Source organism: Pseudorca crassidens, chromosome 5, assembly GCF_039906515.1.
Source record: "Pseudorca crassidens isolate mPseCra1 chromosome 5, mPseCra1.hap1, whole genome shotgun sequence".
NCBI lineage: Eukaryota > Metazoa > Chordata > Mammalia > Artiodactyla > Delphinidae > Pseudorca > Pseudorca crassidens.
The window spans coordinates 37,271,939-37,290,748 of record NC_090300.1 but is presented as its reverse complement, the minus strand read 5'-3'; the positions used below and the strand labels follow the sequence as shown (position 1 = coordinate 37,290,748).

Below are 18,810 nucleotides of genomic sequence, written 5' to 3'. Positions count from 1 at the left end.
ATCTTTATTGGAGTATAATTGCTTTACAATGGTGTGTTAGTTTCTGCTTTATAACAGTGAATCAGTTATACATATACACATGTTCCCATATCTCTTCATTCTTGCGTCTCCCTCCCACCTTCCCTATCCCAACCCTCTAGGTGGACCCGCTAGGCAGATGTTTCCCACTAGCTATCTATTTTACATTTGGTAGTGTAAATAAGTCAATGTTACTCTTTCACTTCATCCCAGCTTACCCTGCCCCCTCCCTGTGTCCTCAAGTCCATTCTCTACGTCTGCATCTTTATTCCTGTCCTGCTCCTAGGTTCATAAGAACTTTTTTTTTTTTTAGATTCCATATATGTGTTACCATATGGTATTTTTCACTTTCTGACTTAGTTCACTCTGTAAGACAGACTCTAGGTGCACCAACCTCACTACAAATAACTCAATTTTGTTTCTTTTTATGGTTGAGTAGTATTCCATTGTATACATTGCCACATCTTTTTTACCCATTCATCTGTCCATGGATACTTAGGTTGCTTCCATGTCCTGGCTATTGTAAATAGTGCTGCAATAAACATTGTGGTACATTAACTCTTTTTGAATTATGGTTTTCTCAGGGTACATGCCCAGTAGTGGGATTGCTGGGTCATAAAGTAGTTCTGTTTTTAGTGTTTTAAGGAACCTCCATACTGTTCTCCATAGTGGCTGCACCAATTTACATTCTCACCAACAGTGCAAGTGGGTTCTCTTTTCTCCACACCCTCTCCAGCATTTATTGTTTGTAAATTTTTTGATGATGGCCATTCTGACAAGTGTGAGGTGATACCTCATTGTAACTTTGATTTGCATTTCTCTAATGATTAATGAGGCTGAGTATCCTTGCATGTGCTTGTTGGCAATCTGTATATCTTCTGTGGAGAAACGTCTATTTAGGTCTTCTGCCCATTTTTGGATTGGGTTTTTTTTTTTTATATTGAGCTGCATAAGCTGCTTGTATATTTTGGAGATTAATCCTTTGTCAGTTACTTCATTTGCAAATATCTTCTCCCATTCTGAGGGTTCTCTTTTCATCTTGTTTATGGTTTCCATTGCTGTGCAAAAGGCTTTACGTTTCATTAGGTTCCATTTGTTTACTTGTTTTTATTTCCATTTCTCTAGGAGGTGGGTCAAAAAGGATCTTGCTGTGATTTATGTCATAGAGTGTTCTATGTTTTCCTCTAAGGGTTTTATAGTGTCTGGCCTTATATTTAGGTCTTTAATCCATTTTGAGTTTATTTTTGTATATGGTGTTAGGGAATGTTCTAATTTTATTCATTTACATGTAGCTGTCCAGTTTTCCCAGCACCACTTATTGAAGAGGCTGTCTTTTCTCCATTGTATATTCTTGCCTCCTTTATGAAAGATAAGGTGACCATTATAGGCAGGGGTTTATCTCTGGGCTTTCTATCCTGTTCCATTGATCTCTATTTCTGTGTTTGTGCCAGCACCATACTGTCTTGATTACTGTAGCTTTGTAGTATAGTCTGAAGACCGGGAGCCTGATTCCTCCAGTTCTGGCTTTCTTTCTCAAGATTGCGTTGGGTATTTGGGTTCTTTTGTGTTTCCATACAAATTGTGAAATTTTTTGTTCTAGTTCTGTGAAAAATGCCATTGGTAGTTTGATAGGGATTGCATTGAATCTGTAGATTGCTTTGGGTACTATAGTCATTTTCACAATATTGATTCTTCCAAAGCAAGAATATGGTGTATCTCTGTGTTTGTATCATCTTTAATTTCTTTCATCAGTGTCTCATAGTTTTCTGCATACAGGTCTTTTATCTCCTTAGGTAGGTTTATTCCTAGGTATTTTATTCTTTTTGTTGGAATGGTAAATGGGAGTGTTTCCTTAATTTCTCTCAGATTTTCTGTCGTCAGTATATAGGAATGCAAGAGATTTCTGTGCATTAATTTTGTATCCTGCTACTCTACAAATTCATCAATTAGCTCCAGTAGTTTTCTGGTAGCATTATTAGGATTTTCTATGTATAGTATCATGTCATCTGCAAACAGTGCCAGTTTTACTTCTTCTTTTCCGATTTGGATTCCTCATTTCTTTTTCTTCTCTGACTGCTGTGGGTAAAACTTCCAAAACTATGTTGAATACTGCTGAGAGTGGGCACCCTTGACTTGTTCCTGATCTTAGAGAAAATGGTTTCAGTTTTTCACCTTTGAGAAGGATATTGACTGTCAGTTTATCATCTATGTCCTTTATTAAGTTGAGGTAGGTTCCCTCTGTGCCCACTTTCTCGTGAGTTTTTGTCATAAGTGGGTGATGAATTTTGTCGAAAGCTTTTTCTGCATCTACTGAGATTACCATATGGTTTTTATCCTTCAATTTGTTAATACTGTGTATCACATTGATTGATTTGTGTATACTGAAGAATCCTTGCATTCCTTAGATAAACCCCACTTGATCATGGTGTATGACCCTTTTAGTGTGCGGTTGGATTCTGTGTGCTAGTATTTTGTTGAGGATTTTTGCATCTATGTTCATCAGAGATTTCTTTTTTTGTGACATCTTTGTCTGGCTTTGGTATCAAGGTGATGGTGGCCTTGTAGAATGAGTTTGGGAGTGTTCTTCCCTCTGCTATATCTTGGAAGCGTTTGAGAAGGATAGGTGTTAACTCTTCTCTAAATGTTTGATAGAATTCTCCTGCGAAGCCATCTGGTCCTGGGCTTTTGTTTGTTGGAAGATTTTTAATCACAGTTTCAATTTCAGTGCTTGTGATTGGTCTGTTTATATTTTCTATTTCTTCCTGGTTCAGTCTTGGAAGGTTGTGCTTTTCTAAGAATTTGTCCATTTCTTCCAGTTTGTCCATTTTACTGGCATAGAGTTGCTTGTAGTAATCTCTCATGATCCTTTGTATTTCTACAGTGTCAGTTGTTACTTCTCCTTTTTCATTTCTAATTCTGTTGATTTGTCTTCTCCCTTTTTTTCTTGATGAGTCTGGCTAATGGTTTATCAATTTTATCTTCTCAAAGAACTAGCTTTTAGCTTTATTGACCTTTGCTATCGTTTCCTTCATTTCTATTTCATTGATATCTGATCTGACCTTTATGATTTCTTTCCTTCTACTAACTTCGGGGTTTTTTTGTCCTTCTTTCTCTAATTCCTTTAGGTGTAAGGTTAGGTTGTTTGAGATATTTCTTTTTCCTTCAGGTAGGATTGTATTGCTATAAACTTCTCTCTCAGAACTGCTTTTGCTGCATCCCAGAGGTTTTGTGTCATGGTGTTTCTATTGTCATTTGTTTCTAGGTATTTTTTGATTTCTTCTTTGATTTCTTCAGTGATCTCTCGGTTATTTAGTAGTGTATTGTTTAGCCTCCATGTGTTTGTATTTTTTACAGATTGCTTTCCTGTAACTGATATCTAGTTTCAAAGCGTTGTGGTTGGAAAAGATACTTGATACAATTTCAATTTTCTTAAATTTACTAAGGCTTGATTTGTGACCTATGATATGGTCTATCCTGGAGAATATTCCATGAGCACTTGAGAAGAAAGTGTATTCTTCTGCTTTTGGATGTAATGTCCTATAAATACCAATTAAGTCCATCTTGTTTAATGTCATTTAAAGCTTGTGTTTCCTTATTTATTTTCATTTTTCATCTCTTCATTGGTGAAAGTGAGGTGTTAATACCCCTACTATGATTGTGTTACTGTCGATTTCCCTTTTATGGCTGTTAGCATTTGCCCTATGTATTGAGGTGCTCCTATGTTGGGTGCATAAATACTTACAATTGTTATATCTTCTTCGAGTGATCCCTTGATCATTATGTAGTGTCTTTTTGGTCTCTTGTAATAGTGTCTATTTTAAAGTCTATTTTGTCTGATACGAGAATTGCTACTCCAGCTTTCTTTTGATTTCCATTTGCATGGAGTATCTTTTTCCATCCCCTCAGTTTCAGTCTGTATATGTCCCTAGATCTGAAGTGGGTCTCTTGTAGACAGCATATATATGGGTCTTGTTTTTGTATCCATTCAGCCAGTCTATGTCTTTTGTTTGGAGCATTTAATCCATTTACATTTAAGGTAATTATCGATATGTATGTTCCTATTCCCATTTTCTTAATTGTTTTGGGTTACTGTAGGTCTTTTCCATCTCTTGTGTTTCCTGCCTAGAGAAGTTCCTTTAGCATTTGTTGTAAAGCTGGTTTTGTGGTGATGAATTCTCTTAGTTTTTGCTTGTCTGTAAAGGTTTTAATTTCTCTGTTGAATCTGAATGAGATCCTTGTGGGTAGAGGAATCTTGGTTGTAGGCCTTTCCCTTTCATCACTTTAAACATGTCCTGCCACTCCCTTCTGTCTTGCTGAGTTTCTACTGGAAGATCAGCTGTTAACCTTATGGGGATTCCCTTGTATGTTATTTGTTGCTTTTCCGTTGCTGCTTTTAATATTTGTTCTTTGCATTTAATTTTTGATAGTTTGATAAATATGTGTCTTGGCGTGTTTCTCCTTGGATTGATCCTGTATGGGACTCTCTGCGCTTCCTGGACTTGACTATGTCCTTTCCCATGTTAGGGACATTTTCAACTATAATCTCTTCCAATATTTTCTCAGTCCCTTTCTTTTCCTCTTCTTCTTCTGGGACCCCTATAATTCGAATGTTGGTGCGTTTAATGTCCCAGAGATCTCTGAGACTGTCCTCAATTCTTTTCATTCTTCTTTTTGTTTATTCTGCTCCCTGGCAGTTACTTGCACCATTTTATCTTCCAGCTCACTTCTTCTGCCTCAATTGAGTTCTTCTGCCTCAATTATTCTGCTATTGATTCCTTGAGTATTTTTAATTTCAGTAATTGTGTTGCTCATCACTGTTCGTTTGCTCCTTAGTTCTTCTAGATCCTTGATAAATGTTTTTTGTATTTTCTCCATTCTGTTTTTGAGATTTTGAATCATTTTTACTATCATTACTCTGCATTCTTTTTCAGGTAGGTTGCCTATTTTGTCGTCATTTATTTGTCTTGCAGGTTTTTACCTTGCTCCATCGTCTGCAACATAGTTTTTTGTTGCTGTGTTTTTTTTTTTTTTTTTGATTGGTGGTGCTGTATTCCTGTCTTACTGGTTGTTTCGCCTGAGATGTCCAGCACTGGAGTCTGCAGGCAGTTGGATAGAGCCAAGTCTTGGTGCTGAGATGAGGACCTCCAGGAGGTGTCACTCCAATTAATATTCTCTGGGGTCTGATGTTCTCTGTTAGTCCAGAGATTTGAACTCAGATCTCCCACCACAGGAGCTCAGGCCTGACCTCCGGCCTGGGAACCAAGATTCCGTAAGCCTCATGGGGGAGGGGAGGGGAGGGGAGGGACAGATCAGTACAATATCAAAGAATAGAAAACAAAATACAATTAGAAAGATATGAAATATATTAGAAAAAATAAAACTATAATTGAAACAACTGTAACAAAATGAAACCACAACAGAAAAAAAAAAAAGGGTGGAGGGCGGGAACAAGGCAAAACAAGAGAAGAATAACAAAGTATAAAGAGTAAAAAAATAAGAAATGCTGCCCACAACTCTTTACTGGCAATTTTGCTTACCACACTGAGACTACATCCTGAGATGGTAGTCTACAGTGCAGCATTATACCCATCAAAGAGCACAATTACCAAGTAAGAGGCATTTGTTACAAGGTTAAAATAAAAGTTCAGGGCTTTACAAACTCACACAAACCAAGTAATGCCTGTGTATAAAACAGATCTAAGAGGAACAAGTGAGTTGAAGAGAGAAGAGGGAGTCAGAAGGTCCAGAATCCCTTAGCCTTGCCTGCTTAAAAAAAAGAAGTGACACACACAAAACTTCAAGGGAAGAAAAACGTTAGTTTAACTAAATTCTAGAGAACCTGGCAGAAATCACATATGTATATATTCTGCTACCAAAATATTTAATGACTGTAAACACTAATCACTCTTTCTTACCTATGGTTGGGTTATTAGTCGCATATTGAGAGAGCAGATCTTCATCAGTTTCCTCATGCTTTTCATTTGGAGCAAAGTCTTTCTTAGAGAAGCTGCTCTTCTTCCTTTTTAAAAGGGTTGTTTTACTTTCAGGTTGGTCTGAAACTGGAATTTCCACGGGCTGGTAGTTAGCATGGATATATGGCTCTTCAGGAAGCATATTACCTTTACTAAAACACTCTAGCAACCATTTTGCTCCCACTACATGAGGCCTACAAAAATAGTACATAGTTATATATTAGTTTAAACTATAAGGACCACAATCCCACTTGCCATGCAGTTTACATAATTGCCAGGACATGCAATTTAAAAAAAATTATCACAGAGTAGAAATTGCTTTGAATTAAAAACTGACAAAACCTGTGGGCTGATTTATCCCAAAACTGCTTCAATTCATCATCATAATCTCCCACAATAACATGAGTTACATCTTCATTGAGCTGATTAAAGCGAACTCCACCTCCACTGTTAATAAGTCTTCTCAGTTTATCTAGCTTTCTGCCACTAAAACCGCAAAGATAGATCTGCAAAGAAAGAAAACATTTACTTTAGATTAATGTATTTAAAATGGCTTATTTCTCTCAATAGAAACCTATTTATTAAAAGCATATATCTAAATCCATTGTGCGTAAATAAGACAACTCTTGTTTACACTTTAAGATACATTAAGAAGTGACGTATATTCTGAAGGTTTGAATTTTAAAATATTCTTAAATTTTATCATTTCTTCACAATCCCATAGCATTATTACCCTTTACAGTAGACACTACTTGATAAGTATTCTGAGGCTTTAAATAAAATAGAAGCCAGAATAATTCAATTATCTTCTGAACATTAGTGCATAGCAATTTCTAAAATCAGGTAGCTTCTTAAATTGTTCTTACCACTTTTAAATTTTAAAGTAATTACAGAAATAAACTGGCATTAAACACTTGAATTCAGAAAAGCTAGGTTTAAATTTTGGTTCAGCTGCCAATGATTAACCACATGACCAGCTCAAGATACTCAGACTCTTTAAACCAATTTTCTTACTTATATATTGAGATATCTTTTTCACAGAGTTGATTAAACAAGAAAATTTAAGTCAAAGAGCTAAGCAGAATGCTTAGGATGATATGTAAGCAGTAACTTATTTTTAACTATCAATATGTATATATATACTTTTGGAGGCACGGATGGGGTTATGTATGTATTTAAACCAATTTAATCAATATAACAATCTTCTTCAACTCTATTTTACATAATGTGTCTTTAAAAAACTTCTTAATGACCAATCTATTCCTAACTGCATTTATATCCCAAACTAAATAACCTCCATCACTAGAATACACTTTAACAAAAATGAGGAATCATATGTTTTTCTATATGAATAATTAAGTCATATTCAGAATTAGTATAGTCTAGATAAAAGATTACACAACACACTTCCTGTTCTGCTAGTAAACTGCTAAGTTTTAAAAGTATAGAAAGGAAGGTAATTTGCCCAATTTCCTTAACAATAAAATAAGGTTAAATCTTTGCTACTCTAGAATTAATGCTTAGCCTATTGATTCTACAAACAAGAATATATTAAGTATTCAGTTCTAGGAGATATATATATGATGATCCCATCAAAGGCACTTATAAGATAGTTACTCAGACACTAAAAAATAAAATAGCCCAAGAGATATTAAACAAAGCAGTACACCTAATGGTTAGGAATATAGGCTTTGGAGTAGATGTCTGGCTACTTAATGTCTGTGAGATTCTGAACAGGAACTTTAATCCTCTAAGTATCAGTCTCAATATTATCTGTTTTAGAGTTATTTGTGGGAATTAAATGGGATTATATATAAAACGTATCAACAATGTATATGAAATAATTAGCACACTGTCTAGTATGTTATAAACACTTAATAAATGATAGCTATAAATAAAAATTCATTAAGTGGTTCAGAAACTAAATGCTCTCAAAACACAGTAGATGGAAAGATTAAGGTAGTTATTAGGAAGGTTCAGAGAAGAGTTGAAAAAAATGATATGAACTTTTAATGGATGAGAGATGAAGGTACACCCCAGGCATAGAGCCCCTAAGCTAAAAGATAGACATGGCCTAATGAGTGCATCTGCTTAGCTAGAGTGGAGGGCTTATGTAAATGAGGAACAAGCCCAACTCTAAAGGGTCTTCAAAGTGAAGCTACAAGTACTAAAGTATATTATCACTTACTGCATTTATTACATGATAAAGACATACCCGACAACCATCTAATAAATCTTCAGGTGCCTGAAATGCACTGACATCCAGATTTTCAAGTGTAGGCTCCACTTTGCTATTAAGAACTGAACTATATATTGATTCATTTATGCAACTTGCACTGATGTTGGAAATATGGCTGACATCTGAAAGAGCATAACCTACATATTGAAAACAAAGATGTAATTTATGGAGATAAAATAATTGTGATTACATATTTTCCTACACATGAACTTTTCTTATACAAAAAGAGCCATGAACAATTTCTAAAGTAAGATTCAAATGCTTTTACTGAAATCTTGGTGGCAAAGTATGAAAAGGGAAAATGAAACTAATTAAGGCTCATATCTTATTTAAATGAAAATATATTTAATACATTCTCTTAATAGTGACTTGCTTCCAATAAAAATCTGAAGTTGCTGGCTTTAAGGTCCAGGAAAGTTACATTTGAAAAAAAATTTATAACATTTGTTAAATTGCCAACATTAATACCTCCAAAACAGAAATGGTTTTAAATTTTATATGAATACAGATGATCTATAACAATTGCAGCAAACTAATAAAGAAAATGTACTAATACCTGCCAGTCAAGTTTTAAAAAATTAATTCTCTTAAGTCTTTATTAACATTCTTAATTTCTTTAATAATCTTGTGCATTACATGAGGGTATGAAAGTACGCACTCATTATAAAAAGAAATATCAGGAGTTCTGGACTAATTTTTTAATACAATTCGGTTATTTTATTATACAATTATACCTGGAAGCATAGCAAGAAAAGATGGAATTTCCTACTGTACCTCCCTGATCCTATTAACAAATCAATTCTTACACAGAAAACTGACTGTCTTAAAACTGATTGTTTACTTTAATCCGAAAGAGACTTACTATTAGTTGTGTTGATCTGGCCAGTAGGAGTTGAAGTATCAGGCATAGTCTTTGCTTCTGGTCTAGGCTCTGTCTTATATATGGATTCATCCTGACAAAAACCTTTCTCAACACTGTCAAAAAACCACTGCACAGTCACACAGTGTACATTCCATCTCCTGGCACATTCATATTTTTGACCTATTATGTTCATTAAGAAAGAGAAACAGAGAGAGAGAGAAATGCAAACCATTAAAATCTTTGTAGAAATATTTAAATGACAGGTTATAAAAAAAATCTACCTGGGACAAAATTAAAGTTACCAGCAATTACTCTTACTTTTAACAGTATGCTATAGTGTATTAAAAGGTAATATATTAGGTTATTGCTCAATTATATTTTCTATGTGTTGTTAAATACACATGCTATGATGCTATGCGAGGGGGTTTATCTTTTACAAAACTGCACAGAGACAGAGGCAACTGTGGGGTAACTCAATATTTTCGAGTACAGCCTCCATCATTTAAATTCTTTAAACCATTTTCTTAATCTGTAACATGGGGATAACTCACAGAATTATGTGGTTTAATAAACTGTATAAAATAACCGTGAAAATTATAAATGTCTGCAATATAAAAAACAGCAACTTTCAAGAGACTATTCCTATGTCAACAGGATTCTACTTGAAGTCCAGGATAGAGAGGCAAATAGTTAAATAAGTCATATTAAAAATACGTATCTTTTATTGCCTTAAAAAAACTTTTTAACACAATGTATTTTGAAACGGTATAGAGAAACTGAGGACAATATATAGTAAACAAGAAAGGTTTCTTTGACGTTCATGAGAGCTGAGAGATGTACTGTCTTTAGATTCAGAAAACCAATAGCAGTTATCAACTTTACTCACAATCATAATATCATAATTGGCCATACCCGAAGTTCTCACTTAAAGACAATTATTAATTTTAATTTTTTCCCTAATTTTACTTATTTAGGGAGCTTAATAAAACACAGTACAGATATAAAAAGATATAATAAAAATATTAATAAAACTCTGCTCTTATCAATTTTTATATATTTTAAGAGTACTGGTAAAAAATATTCTCCAGAATAAAGGTTATAGAACACCAAAATTAACTGCAATTTTAAGGAATTCTTCTTCTTGGTAATATATTTTTCTTCTTTTAGTAGTCTCATGTTCTGCAAGGTGCATCTTCAAGTTAAAACTTGTAGTTCATTGAGTAAGGTTGATTCATTCAACTAAAAACTAAGCCAAGCCTTTAAAATTTATAATTAGAAAGAAATGTAATTTAGCGACATCTATTAGCTTTCTTGTTATTCATTCAAATCTCTCATCTCTTAAGTACTGGGTAACCGTGTGGGGACTTAAAAAACAAACAAAAAAAGATCTGAAAATAAATTTAGATAAAACCCCACTGGAAATTTTTGTTTTTTAATATTTATTCAATGACCTGATAAAGACTTGGGAAGTCATGTAAGTTTTCTAAAGATTATAAACCAAACTATGTTTGCAAGAAAAAAAACCATAGCAGATTTATGACATGTCAGAAGTAAAAGGTATTCTATAATGATCTTAAAATGTTAAATAGTAGAAAATGTTGCATTTGTTCATTTGGGAAACAGTTTTACCTTTTGGTTCTTGCACAATGAGGTGTGTACACTCATTCATTTTCAACTGTCCCATATATTGACCTCCATGCTTAACTGTGAGTTGCTGAACTGCTTTCCTGTCTAAGCCACGTAAGCCAGTGACACAGATTATGCAACCAAGAAAAATAGGACACTTGAAGTCTTCCATGTCTATATCGGTATATCTAACTATTTTTCTGGGGTAAACAAACAATAAAAAAGAAAAAAACATTAACATATTAAATATACCAGATAGTTTAAATTTACCAGAAGAATAATGACAAACAACAGAAATATCACTAATGCTTTCCTCATTTTTTAGGATTTTAATCATTATTAAGGGAAACTGATAAACACACTTCAAATGATACTAATTGCTCATGTAGCTCAAACCATGTCTCTAATAAAAACTAATGTTTCAGAGTCTCTCAAGTAAAACTGTTTTATGGGAAAATATATATTTCATTAACTGTAAATCCATGCTGGTGAAAGTGGTGCATTTTCCAAAATTATAAGTCTAAATTTCTACCTAAAAACCCAAAGGTTCCTTGGTTGCCTACTAGAAAAACACACTTTTAATTCCTCCATTATACTATACAAATAATAAGGAATGCTTTTTGGCAGAATGCCAACAAAAATATCATTATCATTCTGTTGCCGTGCTAGGCAGATGTGCTGACAAAACAGGCTAGGACGAAACACAACGTGGAGACGTGTTTAGGATGTGCTAGATGGTGTTGAAAGGAAGACTGGAAAATGCCTGTTTAATTCAAACGGTACCTGGACTTATTGGTTGTTAATCTAATTCTAATGGAAACTCAATTCTATCCTTTGAAATAGGCTCTAAGCTCCATGAGGGCAGGGATGCTGTCCTGTTCTGCTCTCCACTTATATCTAATGCCTAACTCAGGCCAGGTACATAAAATGGGCTCAGTTAATGTTTACTGAATGATCACATCTCAGTTAATGGCTTATATGTGTTTATATTCAACCTTAAATATGTCTTTTTTGGGAGGGAATACGAATGCCAAAGTGGCTAAAATTTACTCTCCATCTTAACATGTTAGCACAGTATTGAAGGATAAATGCAACATAAAAGCTACAGTTGCCACACTGATTTTCTCAACTATTTTATAAATGTTTACTTCTGAAAACCATTTTATTATCAAAGCATTGCTTACCTTGTAGCTAATGCTAAAGCCCATAGCCCATTCCACCTATCAACTTATACCTTGATAATAAGAGCTTGTAGATTACCTTTTGTTTTCATTGGAGAGAAGAGTAATGATCCTATTTTTGTCCCCAAATAACAAATCCAAAGAGGATACCATAAAACCTCCCCTATGAAAACCCACAATGTGCCAAAGTGATTGAATGTATCATTTATTCAAATCTAGAAAATATCTGAAAACTTTCTTACTTCTCTTGTGACTTCTCCCAAAGTGTTTTTACCCAAGAAGGAAGTAAAATAGGTTTCTTCAGGTTTGCAGCAACTAAATACTTTTTGCTACCAACTTCTCCTGCAATAAGGTGAGTTACTGATATGTTAAGGTCTCTGTATATGCGTCCACCCATCATTTGTACATATTTATGAACTTCTTCCTATAGCCCCAAAAGAAAATATACTGTTAATACTGAAACAAACAATATCTCTTCCATTTTTTTATACAATATCCCATAAACATCTTTTGTTGTTAGCTTGAATGCACAAATGTTTCTCACCACTATAAAGTTAAATAATTAATGAAACTACTTTTTGGAAGATAAAGTTTAAATTTTAGAATAATTACCTTTATATACATTATTTTCCTACATTTATCTCTTGCAACTCCATGAATTTAATTATGTTGGTTCTACAGTAAACACTATATATTTTAATATACTACATACACATTGATACTTAAAAATATACAAATTATATATAGAATATATAAAAACATATATGTAAATCTCAATCCTTTTTTAAAAGATTAAGCAACTACGGTGGAAAAATGTGACTCAAAAACAAACAGGGAAAATTACACAGGGAAAAAAGTGAGTTTCCTTTTTAAATCAAAACAAAAAACTTCAACTAGCCAGTTTGCAATAAAAGATTCCACTGTATTCAATTTATTAAAAAATAAAAAAAGATATACACTGTCATCTTGACTTAGTTATCAGTCATAAACACCAAGTCAAGGTCTTTCAAAATATACCCTACACAGTGAAAAGTTAAGTGTGGAAATACATACATATTGACCATGATATTCCACTCAATACTGCAACACCTACCCTTTTATCATTTTCCAGGCTTGTACAAGATATGGTTACATCAGACATAACCATGTTATAAACTGGATGTTCAGCTCTTGGGACACATCGTTGATGGTGCATACAAAATATGACTACTTGAGGACCAACAATTCTACAGCCAAGCTACAAAAACAGAGAAAGTTTACTAAGTAGAAAAAGACCTCCAGTCTTATAAAATTACATTTTGTAATACTGTATTTACCAATTCTTTACAGAAGTTGATGACCACTGCAGAAAAACCACCAAATTTTTACAAGAAAAAAAAATAACCATTATATAACTTCTCAGACACATCACACGTTAACATACACACACAAGCAAATCAAACAATGCAGGCTATCAAAAGAAATAAGCTCCAAAAGCCACACTCACTCAAAATTGCCATTAAAATTTTAATTTCTGAAACAAACACAATAGGAGATATGAGTAACAGTCTTATGCCATAATAATTAGGAAATATCTCCATTTACTTTTCAAATGAAGCAGCCAGCCAATGAAGCGGTTAAAAAGTGTTGAGAGCTCAACTAACCCCCCTGTAAAAAACCTATTCTGCTACAAAAAATGCTACAAAAATCCTAGGCAGTTCCTACATTTGTTTTTTAAATACTTTGTTCGCAACTCAATGTCTTTCCAAGGAAGACCTACAAAGACTTCTCCTAAGGTATCACTTTCATTGATAACTGAGAAACGTGACAATCTTGCTCAACATCAGCACATCCAACCCAGGCTAAAAAGCCTACAGCTGCCAAAGTCACCAAAGCATGACCGATATAAATATCTACAGGGTAAATGATTATTGCTATCTTTTCCATCAGTCATAAGAAAACTGAGTTTTCGATGCTATTGATTCTATCTTACAAGCGGTGTTATTTCCAAAAGGAGGGTAAGACCAACAATGCTTTTGGCAAAGGTGGGCACAGACCTTCCATATACTGTACAGATAGTACTGCATCTACCTACTCTTCTATGCTTTCTTCTCCTTCAAACAAGAATCACTTCTTTGTAATTTGGATGTAATTACAGCCAGTTTACTTTTATTTCAATGCTTCTCTCTTGTCCAGACACCAAAAAAGTAATGAGTCAGTAGACTCTAGAATCAACAAAAAGAAATAAGATGGCTCAATGGTATATTAGCAATGCTCGGCCCCCAAATGCTTCCTTTAGCATATAATTTTTCAGACCCTATACGAAGTACAGGTACTAAAATTCAAGAGCACACAGGAAAGACAGTAAGTAACCCAGGATTATGTTGAAGTCTTTTCCTACTCTACTATTTTTCCCTAATATATCTTGCAATCAAACTGAGTTTAAGTACAGTAGAACTTCATCAATAAAATGCTTCATTACTACAGGGTTAAATTATTCTAAGTGAAGTTAAATTCCCTGAAATATAAAAATTACATACTAACCAAAGCCTACTGTAATATGATTTACCTTGAAAAATACTATTCTGGTCTTCCAAAACCAAAGGATTCCTCTCAATTCATAATTTGCAAAATACTTCATGATCAGTAAAGAACTTACGTCCACTGAAGCAAAAACAAACCAAAAAACAGACTACCTGAAAGAACACACTAAAAGTTAGCAAACCTTTTTGAGATGATCAAAGACTTTGCCACTAAAAGGGTCACAGATATAAAGTGATCTATCATTCTCCTTCATTTTCAATGCCTCTTCTTCTGTAATAATCTGAAGATATTCTTCTGATTGGAACTCTTTCATTGACTGAAAGAAAAAGTAAGAATGCATATGAAATAATTCACCTGTATTTATGTCCTATGAACTCTATCTTTAAAATCCATCTCAAAACCAGCCTTTCTCCTATTGAAAGGAACCGTCATCTCTCACTAGACCTGTGCAGAAGTCTCCAAAGTGGTTCCTTCTCCCTCCCTTCCCCTAAATCTGTTCTCTACCCAGCACCTGGTAATCTTTTTAACAATACAAAAAAGGTCATGTCACCCTGTTAAAAACCTCCAGTGGGGCTTCCCTGGTGGTGCAGTGGTTGAGAGTCCGCCTGCCGATGCAGGGCACACGAGTTCGTGCCCCAGTCCGGGAAGATCCCATATGCCGCAGAGCGACTGGGCCCGGGAGCCATGGCCACTGAGCCTGCGCGTCTGGAGCCTGTGCTCCGCAACGGGAGAGGCCACAACAGTGAGGGGCCCACGTGCCGCAAAACAAACAAACAAACAAAAAACCTCCAGCAGCTTCCCACCACACTCAGAATAAAATCCACGTTTCTTATAATTGCCTACAAGACCGTAGAGTCTGGCCCCTGCCTATCTCCCCACACTTACCTTCTTCCTCTAATCCCTTTTGCTCCCTCTTCCCTAGCCACTCCTGCTTTCTTTTGCAACCTAGAACAAACTAAGCATGACCTCATTTAGAGGTTTTACTCTTTTTCCCGCTGCCTGGAATACTCTTCCCCCCAGGACTTCACCTGACTTACCTTACTTCAACCACATCTGCTCACATGTCACTTCCTCAGAGATGCCTTTCCTTATCACCCTTTTCTAAAATATTCTTTCCCTATCCCTCTAGTGTATTTTATGAAGAAAAATAACATAGATAGTATATATATATATATACACACACACACACACACACACATACACACACACACGTATACACATACTGTTTTTGTCTCTCTCCCTTCTAAGAATGAAAATTTCATGATCTATCTTGTTTGCCAAAATATCCTGGCTCCCAGTAAACACTCGAATATTTTTTGAACAAATTTTGAAGTCCTTACGTTAAATACTTAGGGTGATCCTTTTAAAACGATTAAGTCAGATCATGTTACTCTTCCGATTAAAAGCCCCCAGTGGCTCTCCATCTCACTGGAAGAAAAAGCCAAAGTCTTTACCATGGCCCACAAGGCCCTTCATGACCTCCTTACTCTTACTCTCTAAAGCACACCTTAGCATTCTTTCCACCTCCCTTCTTCACTACACTACAGCCACACTAAAGCAGGACAGACACCGCAAGCACTTTCCCAGGGTTTGTGTATGATTATTTCCTCTGCCTGAAACCTTCCTCTGCAGATATCCACATGGCTCATTTTCTCACCTCCTTTAAGTATACTCAAGTATCATCTTCTCCATAAAGTCTACCCTGATCACACTCCATTTAAAATAAATTGTAACTTTCCCTTCTCCCCCAACAAACAACCTCCAGAACACCTTAACTGCTTTGTTTTTCTCTTCCCATAGCACTTGGCACCTTTAACATTACAGTTTACTCATTTATATGTCTGATTAATGTCTATTTCCTCCAGCTAGAATAGAATGTAAGCTCTGAGAAAGTATGGATATTTGCCTGATCTCATCACTGATATATCCCAAGTACTAGAACAGTGCTTCTTAGATGATGGACATTCAATAATTGTTTGCTCAATGAATGAACTTTAAAGAAAAACCTGCTACAACAGTGTTCCTTAAACTTTAACGTACACAGGATCTTGTTAAAAAGCAGATTCCAACTGGTAAGTCTGAGTTGGGGTCCAACTCTCAGGCCATGGTGATGCTACTGTGGTCTGTGAGTAGCAAGGCTCTACACTATCTAGATAATATAATACTGTACATAATGAGACATAGTTAACAATTAACAACAACAGAAATGAAGTGTAACCAATATAGGACTGACTCAAATTTTTTCAACACACAAAGGTCTATGGTTAGTAGACAAAAGAAAACAATTTCCAAGAATAGTAGGTCCATCACTGTCAATAGAAATGTCATTAAAGATTTCAAGCCCCCCCAAATACAGTGATATACTAATATCAATTCAAAACTGTGTAACAATGAGATACTTATGAATGTAGACTACAGTAAAACTATCATGAAAATAAAATAACTATGACTAAGACAAAAAAGCCTAATAAATCAAAAACACTAAAAACAAGAAAATGAATTCACAGCATCAAACAAGACATTTTCAAGTAGTCTTACCTCAAGAGCTTTAAAAAAACATTCAGAATTGTCTGAAGACTTTAAAAACTTCACAAAAAGCGGTTCTTTGTCATTGTGGGACATTTCTGAACTGTCAAAATAAAGGAACCATGAACAAGAACAAAAACACATTACATATTAAGTTAAATGTTTTAAAGCACCTATTCTTCTGCGAAGACAAGAATGCCACAGCACAAACATTCCGGCTTTGCCCATGAATTCGTCCATTACGATTTGTAACAAACACTGGAATGTGGGTACAATCAAGGAAAAAGATGACAACACCAATCCTTGCAAATCAGAGAACGAAATTAATGTACGCTAAACTGAATATATCTAGGACCTTTGCTCTGGGGCTAAGTCTCCTAAGCCAATAGTCATTCAATTGCATTATGCTTAAGGATGCTCAGAACGAATCGGTCCCTGTGGGTATCCGCGGCCCTCGAGGTAGGTTCAGCCCTCAGTAAACGGACTTCAAATATAAACATGAAAGCCAGCCAGCAAAGTCAGGCGCCTAAAAGGCCGGACGCTCTACCTCCCCAGGTCCCAGGGAAAGGCCCGGCTCTCGGTCCAGCCGCAGTTACTCCCTCTCCGGCGTCTAAGTCCTATCCGCCGGCCCAGGGGCCGGTTACAAGGTCCGGAAACCAGGGCTCGGAAGGCCAGAAGCAGCATCGCGACCTCCCAGCGGGGCGGCGGGAGGGAGCTGGGTCCTTACTCCGAGCCTCACTCACCTCGGTGGAGCCTGGGAGTCTCCAGGCGGCGAGTGGGGGGCCCCGCGGCCCGTGGGACGGCGGCTGGGGTCGGGCGCCAGCCCGGCGCACAACCGCCGCCCCCTGCGGCGCCCCCGGCCCTAGCAAGCGCAGACCCGGAAGTTGCCGAACCGCGACCCAACTTTCGCGCCAGCCGCGCGGACGCGCCCGCCCCTTCCGGCGGAAGTGACGCCACCGCAGTTGCGGGAGGAGGGCGGAGACGTAAGGCTGCGGAGGTGGGTGGGGCGCGTGGCGCGCTGGGCCGGGGGCAAGGGGTACCCGGAGGTTTGAGGTCGGAGCCTCGAGGTGGCAGCCTCGCGATCAGGGCTTGCAAGCGCGGGCCTGTGCTCCGCTGGGAGCTGGCCAAGCGCTCACGGCTAGCGGGTGGGGCCGCAGGCCAGAAGTTCCTTAGAGGAGGCCCTAGCACATCAAAAAATATAGGCAGGAAAAAGGTTTCTTTAATAAATATTTTATACTGAGAAACCATATATTATCATCCAAAACAACTCTGTGAGGCAAATAGTGGTATCTCCATTTTACAGATGTAAAAACTGAGGCTTAGGGAAGGTATATGACGGGTTCAAGGTCACAGTAAGTGGTAGAATTAAGACTGCATCCAAGTCTTTTTGATTCCATGGACTGGCGGACTGGATTCTTTTTCCTCCAGTATAGTCCGAATGTACTCACCAGCTACCACAGCCAAGAGGTCTAAAGGGAAGAAAGATGTCAGGATGACGTGAATTACACACCTGGTGCAAAGAGGTCTTTGCCAACTTCTTCAGGAGTGCCACACCACCCCCTTCAGTGAGCATCTCATTTTCTTTCTCTGTAATTCCCCGAGTGTTGGGCAGATTCTGGGATGGAACCTAATGTTCAAATAGCACAGGTCAGGGGAGAGGAGGTGAAATAGGACTGCAGGATCTCCGCTTGTTGACGGCCAATGACAAACTGCTTAGTTAGCGTTTTTCCTCATTTTATTCTTGACTACTGAGATTGAGAAAATCAGGACTTGAGTAATGTGACAGTTTCATGACCTGTACTTCAATTGTTTTTAGTGTCTCAAGATGGCAAAGATCAGCAGTGTGTGAACACACCTGTGGAA

The 18,810-nt window shown here is 36.5% G+C and overlaps 1 protein-coding gene across 3 annotated transcripts in view; it reads right to left on the bottom strand.

Moving 5' to 3' along the window:
- Positions 1 to 17,847, bottom strand: part of TOPBP1 (DNA topoisomerase II binding protein 1) — a 75,575-nt gene extending 57,728 nt beyond the window's left edge. For 2 of the 3 annotated variants that reach the window (XM_067737775.1, XM_067737776.1), the window contains exons 1-10: positions 17,691 to 17,846; positions 16,960 to 17,050; positions 14,603 to 14,737; positions 12,992 to 13,135; positions 12,141 to 12,322; positions 10,721 to 10,917; positions 9,092 to 9,271; positions 8,206 to 8,366; positions 6,333 to 6,496; positions 5,934 to 6,184 (exon numbers count right to left, since the gene is read on the bottom strand). In XM_067737775.1, coding sequence (XP_067593876.1) covers positions 5,934 to 6,184; positions 6,333 to 6,496; positions 8,206 to 8,366; positions 9,092 to 9,271; positions 10,721 to 10,917; positions 12,141 to 12,322; positions 12,992 to 13,135; positions 14,603 to 14,737; positions 16,960 to 17,043 — 1,498 coding nt within the window. In that variant the 5' untranslated portion in view covers positions 17,044 to 17,050; positions 17,691 to 17,846. Of the gene's footprint in view, positions 1 to 5,933; positions 6,185 to 6,332; positions 6,497 to 8,205; positions 8,367 to 9,091; positions 9,272 to 10,720; positions 10,918 to 12,140; positions 12,323 to 12,991; positions 13,136 to 14,602; positions 14,738 to 16,959; positions 17,051 to 17,690 lie in introns of all 3 variants that reach the window. The other variant, XM_067737777.1, reaches the window with a different exon arrangement.
- Between the last annotated feature and the right edge of the window lie 963 nt (positions 17,848 to 18,810).